General features: G+C 42.2%; 1 protein-coding gene across 2 annotated transcripts in view; it reads right to left on the bottom strand.

The window, feature by feature from the left end:
* The window catches only part of STAG1 (stromal antigen 1), a 172,493-nt gene that overhangs the window by 94,293 nt on the left and 70,028 nt on the right, over positions 1-8,172 (bottom strand). For both annotated transcript variants that reach the window (XM_042457728.1, XM_042457729.1), the window contains exon 3: positions 6,132-6,234. In XM_042457728.1, coding sequence (XP_042313662.1) covers positions 6,132-6,234 — 103 coding nt within the window. The remainder of the gene's footprint in view (positions 1-6,131; positions 6,235-8,172) is intronic.

Genomic DNA, 8,172 nt, shown 5'->3' with positions numbered 1-8,172 from the left:
TATTCCAAAACTGAAAATATACTTCCATGTTTAATAGGAAAATTTGGTACAAAATGTGTATAAAACCTTCATACTGCTTGTTTTAAATTTCTCAATTATTAGAAATGAAGTAAAAAAAATCCACCACATGGGGGAGGGTATCCCAAGTATAGCCAATTATATACAGTATGACCTTGGTGTTTGTGGACTTGCCATCTGCGGGTTTGAGTATCCATAGACGGCAAGCTTGCATTGTCCCCAACGTGCCACATCGCATTGGGGACAACTGGACTGAAATCCTCCCTCCCTCCCTCCTTCCATCCCCCCACTCTCCTTCGTTCCTTTCTCCCCTCCCCCCCTCTGAGGCTTCTGCCCCAGGCTTGGCTTCCAGGGCAGTTCTGAGGCAGAGGCTGGAGCCCCGTCAGCTGGAGGGAGCCAGAGCCGGGCCCGAGGCTTGAGACTCAGAGCTTGGATGTTCTGTCCCGGGTGTTGGGCCTGTAGGGGCCTCCGAGACACAAGCCTTGGCACCAGCTCCAGCCTCCATCTCTGAACTGCCCCCAAAGCCAAGCCCAGGGCAGAAGCCTTGAAGAGGGAGGGAGGGAGGGAGGGAGAGAGGGAGGGAGGACCTCAGTGCATTTGCCCTAACGGGGACAAATGCACTGGAGGATATGTGTGTCTAGTCTATTTAATTAGCAATTTATTGTCTGCAGGGAAATCCCCTGATCCTGGGTGGTGTTCATTTGCATGTACTGAGTCTTGATTTTTGGTGGTTTACTAACTGCTAATTAATTGTTAATCAAATAGACACACATATTCTCCTACATATCATCCCACCCTGAGGCCTTGCCATTCAACAACAGACCAACACACAGATTAACATGTAAATCACTTCCTCCCAATCAAGGATCATACAAGTATATATACCCCACACACTTCCATGCCATCACTTTCTGAAGACGCCAGCCATAAATACAGGCTAACTGTCAGGAATACATTCTTCCAGAACATGGCCACATGGCCCAGAAAACTATGGATGCAGGCTGTGAAAGTCTTCGACTTCATATTTTGAATATATTTCACCTTCCATATTGGAACAGAGTTCATGGAATGGAATGAATATGGGTTGAAGGATGTATACGGACGTTAATAGAAATTGCTTTTCCTTCCATAATGAGCGCAGCAATTTAAGGTCTTAAGTCTTGAATTCTCACACAGACATCTGTCATAAACCATCAATGAAGTGATAATCTATGCCATCTTTAACTAATGCAGTGCCAAGATACTGCTTACAGTAGTGAACCAAAAGCCAAAAACTTAATAAGTTTTGCTATTCTCTGAAATTTCAACAAAACAAAACTAGATCAGCTGTGCATGTAGAGGGAACTTATGTATCATTAAAGGATAAACTAGCAGCAGGAGGAGCAAGGAAACCTTCGATCAGCAACTGGCAAACCCTTTGGGGCAAATCCAGGCCACAAGTGAGAAGGGTGTCATGCATATAAGATGAAATGAGACACATAGATAGTTCAAATATTAACATTTTAGCTGTTACTTACCACAAGTCTAACATGTAACAGCCAAAAATATAAACCTTGAAATAGCCATTAGCAATGCTAACACAAAGAACTGCCTTGGATCAAATTACATTTTAAAATAATAATAACAACAACAACAACAACAACAACAACTTATGCTGTATGTCCCACCTCTTCCAAGGATTGAAGTGGGATTACAACATTAAAATAATACAATACAGTTTAAGTAATCAATAAAATACTAATACTGAATTATACATCCCTATTAGTGTGTTAAAAACTCCAAACATCAAATCATACACCATCATGATGGGGGGGGGATCTTAAAGGCATCTAAGGTGGTAATAAGACGAATCTCCTCCGGCGGGGTATTTCATAGTTTAGGGGCCGCAGCAGTAAATGCTCTGTGGGAAGTTGTGGCTAATTGAGTATTACAGTGTTCCAACAAATTCTTCCCTGATGTTCTGAGTGTGCAGGGCGGATTATGTAGGGAGAGGAGTTCCCACAAGTAACTTGAGCCCAAGTCATGTAGGGCTTTAAAGGTAATAACCAACACTTTGTATTGCGCCTGGAAGCTAATTGGCAGCCAATGGAGAGATGTTAACACTGGTGTTATGCGGTCAAACCTAGAACTACCAGTGATCAATCTGGCTGCTGCATTTTGAATCAGTTGAAGCTTCCGAACCTGGTACAAGGGTAGCCCCAAGTAGAACACATTACAGAAATCTAGATGAGATTATCAGTGCGTGTACCACTGTTTCAGGGTCCTTTTGGTCCAAGTAGGGGCGCAGTTGGCGTATCAACCAAAGTTGGTATCAAGCACTCCTGGCCATCTCATCTACTTGAGATGACAGCTGTAGTGATGAGTGTAACCCCATCCAGGACTGGTTGACAAATCTCCTTCCCCGGACCTAGGGTACCTATCACAAGTACCTCCATTTTCTCTGGATTCAACTTAAGTTTGTTTTCCCTCATCCAGCCCATTACTGACCTAAGACAGGCATCCAGAGGAGAGGTGCCATCTGGGTGTCATCAGCGTACTGATAACACCGTGCCCCATGTTTCCAGATGATCTCACCCAGTGGCTTCATGTAAATGTTAAACGGCATGGGGGACAGAATGGCGCCCTGAGGAACACCAGATGTCAGCTCTCTTTTCGAGGAGCAGCTGTCCCCCAGCATCACCATCTGGAATCTGCCTGAGAGGTAGGAACGGAACTACCGCAAAGCAGAACCTGCAATTCCCTCAGGAGTTCCAGAAGGATACCGTGGTCAATGGTATCAAAGGCCGCTGAGATGTTCAAGAGCGCCAACAGGATCACACTTCCCCTGTTGATGCCCAGAAGGAGATCATCAACTAAGGCAACCATGGCAGTCTCAACCCCATACCTGATCTGAAGCCAGTTTGAAATGGGTCCAGATAATCAGATTCATCCAAGACAGCCTGGAATTCTCGATCACGTTGCCCAAGAATGGTAAAAGAGAGACCGGACTGTAATTATTTCTCACCAGAGGATCCAGGGAGAGTTTTTTCAAAAGTGGTCTAACAACTGCTTGCTTTAATTTTGATGGAAATCTTCCCTCCCTGAGGGATGCATTTATTATAAATTATAATAGTGCTTTTGTTGCATCCCCTCCCTGGGTGGTCAACCAGGATGGGCAAGGATCGAGGGGGCATGTTGTCTTCCTGACACTTACAAGAATCTTATAGACTTCATCGGTATTTACAAACTCTAAATAATCCAGTCTAACAAAGTCCACAGAGTCACTGGACACCTCTCTTTCTGTTTTTATTATAATGCCCTGTGATGGCTGGGTTCCCAGTCACCTGAGGACTTCTCCTGAACTACAAAGGGTTAATCTGGGAGGAGGTACATGCTAATGAGAGATGACATCACATGCTAATGAGCAGCTACATCATAGCTGACATAAAGCTCACTTGGCCAATCAACAGTGCCAGAGTGGCAGTTTCAAAAAGATTCCAAGAGAGGGCTTTAAATACCCCTGTAGGACCATGTGTCCTTTGTTCTCCATCTTGGCTGTGTTTGGGGAAACCAGAGGTTTGTCCTCTGAGCAGCCGGAGGGCCGGCTCTGGAATGCAGGTAGAGTTGGCAAGGAGCCAACTCCCTGATTCCAAGAACTCCACAAGGACTACGAATCCCATCATTGTGTGAGTAGCTCAGGAACAGTGTTAGTCAGCACGTCTAGGTTTTTGTTATGTTTATCTAATAGCTTGCCTGAAATGAATATCTTTGTAACTGTGTTTTCTGACCTGCAAGGCAAGGAGGCCTGGCATGAGTGATACCTTCCTATTCTATACTATTTCTTTAAAATAAACTTCTTTCTTTTAAAAGCATCTGCTATCTCTTTGGCTCCTGTACACGTACCTTAACTCAGTTACTGATTGCTGTGGGTTAGCAAGAAAGGAAACTAGATCTCTCTCTCTCAAGCAAGTCTCAGTGTGAGCTTGGGAAATATAGTTCATTGATAATTCACTGAGTGGTGGCAGCGTGACTATAGGACCTCCAGGGGACTCATTCTGCTCAACAGGGAGCGAGAATGGAAACCTAGGTGATCCTAGAAGGGAAAGGTTTTTTTTTAAAGGGATCCCCCTGAGAGTAATAGCCACGCACAGGGCTTTGCTCTCAAGGAATCATCACATGCCCACATCCAGATCAGCCATTCTCTGAGAGATTTTGTCCACAAAAAAGTCATTAAAAACATCAGAGCAGGCTTTAGTTGGTTCCAATAGTAAGTTTAGTGTGGGAGGCAACTGGGTTAACTCTTTAACCACCCTAAACAGCTCTGCTGGACGAGACTCTGCAGATGCAATACGTGCAGCATAGAAAGAATCCTTTGCTGCATTTATTGCCGCTCCATAGGAATCTAAATGGTCTCTATGGCGTGTCTTGTCAGATAAGCGTTGATGTTTCCACCAGCGTCGCTCTAGTTGTTGCACAGTCCGCTTCATTTTATGAAGATCTTCTGTGTACCATGTTTTTTTTAATTTGAAGCAGGCTGGAAAGGACGCTCAGGAGCGATACTGTTTATAGCCCTGGTAAGATTGTTATTCCAGGTATCAACCCAGGCGTCGACAGAATTGCTATCATTCCCAACCATAAAATCTTCTACGACTTCCTGGAACCTTTTGAGTTCCATCAGCCTTCAAGGGCAGACCATTCTAATGGGTCCTCCACCCCCAAGGGGAGGTCTGGATAGTGGCCCTAAGTCCCACCTTGAGCAGAAAATAGTCTGTCCACGACAGGGCGGAGGTTTGAATTACCTCTGCCCACGGATATTCCTGATCTGGACTAAAGACCACATCGAGTATATTACCAGCACAATGTGTTGGATGTGAGACTAACTGGGACAGGCCCATGGTGGTCATGGAAACCATGAACTCCTGAGCTGCACCTATCAGATCTGATAAGCTGGACTCGAAGGGGATATTTGTCAAATATTCCATGAAGATAAGCAGCCTTTAAAAAAAATGCATCAATTTTTTCACAGCCCAGGCTCATGCCCTGCTTCAACCTGCTCCCAAACATTGTCATAACAATAGTTCCATCATCATCATCATCATCACCATCACCACCACCACCACCACCGCCACAACAACAACTTTGCCTCATTTACATCCTGCCCTTTCTCAAGTTCAAGGTGATTTACAAAATTTAAAGCAGATGCAGAAAAAACTACATATATGTAAAAACATTAAAATGTTACTGTTAAAAGGTAAATAAATTTGCTAAATTAAATTAAAAACAATTTAAGACATATATCCACTAAAAGACAAGAAATAAAAACAAAAGAGCACACTACTGAAATTCCTGTCCTTCTAAAGAATCTATTCCAAAAGTATATCATAATAATGATAATAAAAAGTCTTCATTTGCTGGGAGGACAACCAGGAAGGAACTTGCCTAGTCTCCACAGGAAGGGTGTTCCAGAGCCTAGGAAGCATTGGGGTATGTTTCTCTTCTACCAATAGCACAGATTTTTCAACTTTTCCCCCATTTGACTAACACAAAGGCCCCATATTGGAAAAACTACCAGAAAGTTATGCAGAAAGAGTATTTAAGAGGATAACAGGAATGACAACTGAGGAAATACGAAGAAATAACAGAGTAGCAAGAATGAAATTAGCAAGAGAGAAAAACATACTATCTGCAAAGTTGATTTTATTAGTACTCCAAGAACGCTATACTAATTTCCTAGTATTTCACAGTAGCTGAAAAATCAGGTCTTCCACAGCAGGTTTATTAGAATAATTAAGCAAATGAAGTGTCTGAGCACTAATGATTCATCAGAAAAAAGAAAACTATTTTAACTCTTTCAAACTTCAGATAACATGCTCATGTTACCAAATATTTACATTTATATGGTGGTAAGACTGCTTAGATCAGTGGTACTGTGAGGAAACATGCAGTACTCTCAGAAATGGAAATAAAAAAGGATAATTAATCCCTGTAACAAGTTAGCATCTACCGTTTGCATGCCAACTGTACTGTGTACATTACAAGTCTTCATACTGGTTAAGAGATAAAGAATTCTTCATGTGTAAATTAAGACAATGAGAAGGAACAACATGTATACAAAGAAAAAATAATTGGCATACTGGAGGCCTGCCAGGACGACCACGTTTTCTTTTCCCCTTCAGTTCAGTTTCTTCCAGCTCACTACCAGCATCTGAATGTGCAGTAGTTTCATTTGTAGAGTCCCTAAAGGAAAATGTCAGTTAAAAATAATTAGTAATCAAAATTGTGTAAATAAAAACACTAAGTAAACATTTAGTAGTAATGCAAACTTTATTTAAACAAGCCGTGGGGCTACTCTGCTTATTCTTTTGTGCAAACTCTCGTGCAAATACAATGGTCTATAGTGAAAGTGGATGAGCAGCAGAGAAACTGAAGAAGAAGCAGATAACTTGATCAACTTACATGATTATGACATAAGGGCTGACAGAATCTTTCTGCAACAAAACCACTAATACTTTTAAATCACATTCTCCTCCTATTAATAAACCAGGGCATGTGTGTGTCCTAAAATAATGCAACCTATTAGGTTTAGCAGTCTTATGAAATAGCTTTACAGGAACACAGTATGTTCACCTAAAACAAAGGAAATATATGAATCAACAGATTACTATTGCACTGCCTGTCTACCATATTTCTAGCTACAGTGGTGCCTCGGGTTACGAAATTAATTCGTTCCGCGGCCGCTTTCGTAACCCGAAAAGCCTTCGTAAGCCGAATTGCCATAGGCGCTAATGGGGAAAAGCCGCGATTCCGTGCGAAAAAGCCGAAAAAAGCACCAAAAGTTTTTTCGTAACCCGAAAAAACATTCGTAACCCGAAACAATAATTCCCTATGGGATTTTTTCGTATCCCGAAAATTTCGTAACCTGGGTATTTCGTATCCCGAGGTACCACTGTACTATGTTGCTTCCTAAACTTATTATGTAATTCCCACTGTGTCTTCCCCATCATCTACACCATAAGTCTTACAAAATAACACATTCATCATCATCATCATCATCATCATCATCATCATCATCATCACCAGTAGTAGTATTATTATTGCTTTAATCAGCAAAATCAGGAGAGATGCAATTTCCATTGCCCATTGCAGCCTTTTTTATACCTAAAAACTTCAATGGCCTCGGTCCCCTCTGGAGTATGCCTTTGAGCAGCATGGGAGGTTGCAGAGTCGAGAGAAAGAAAACAAAGTTCTATTGTGCTGACACTTCAGTGCCAGTTCAATGTTTAATCTATCTAGACTATTGTGTGAATGTGCACGCACATACACAACCCTTTCCTCAGTTTGGATGTATACTCAGTTTTGACGGGCGTATTTAACTGTGCTCAATTAACCATGAATAAAATACATTTAAACTCAGACAAAAAGGTGACTGACATTTTACCCTGTGGAAAAAAACCTGGTGAAACAATGGAGAACATGAAGGATATTTTTGCCTTCTATGTGAGTGGGCTGGGGGAAAAAACCCTTCAAGCAAACCATCACTCGCTAATATTGATCCAGATGTACAGTGTCTTATTACCTAACAGATTATTTGTCCCCCTAGGTCAGGACTTTCTACTCCGCCAACACTTTGACTTCAGGCAGAGGTTGTTCTCACTATCTCTGTTGCTATGTTGTTTTGACTTCCATGCTCTGTGAGAAGACACAGTCCTGAGATAGCTAGCAAAGTAGTATCAGAGATGTTGTGGATTGACTTCAGTGACACAGAGGCTGGTACTATAGTGTGAAGCCCAATAGAAACCTCTTTGGTGCCAGATGCCAATCTTTTAAACCCTTTTCTTTGTTCATTAGCTCTAATTAAGGTCCTCGTTTAGCCTCACTCTTTTTAAACAAAGGAAGTTCAGTTAAGTCAGCCTGTTCATCAGATGTTGGCACCAATGAACTGTAAGAGTCATGGATATTGATCATTACTGTACTTTATACCAACAGTAGAATAGCAGAGACATGTAGAATAGCAGAGCAGTAGAATAGTGATGGAGCTCACACTAAATCTCCAGGCGGCAAGCAATTAGGTTAACCAAACCAGTGACATCATAGGGTTGGTGTCACCCAGTGTAGTAATTCATGTTGTCTCTTCCAGACAGGAAGCCACCCCACAGCTCTGGTGAGTGCCAGCAG

This window comes from Sceloporus undulatus, chromosome 3 (genome assembly GCF_019175285.1).
Source record: "Sceloporus undulatus isolate JIND9_A2432 ecotype Alabama chromosome 3, SceUnd_v1.1, whole genome shotgun sequence".
Lineage (NCBI taxonomy): Eukaryota > Metazoa > Chordata > Lepidosauria > Squamata > Phrynosomatidae > Sceloporus > Sceloporus undulatus.
Note: the sequence above shows the minus strand (reverse complement) of the source record. Positions and strands in the feature narration are given on the sequence as shown.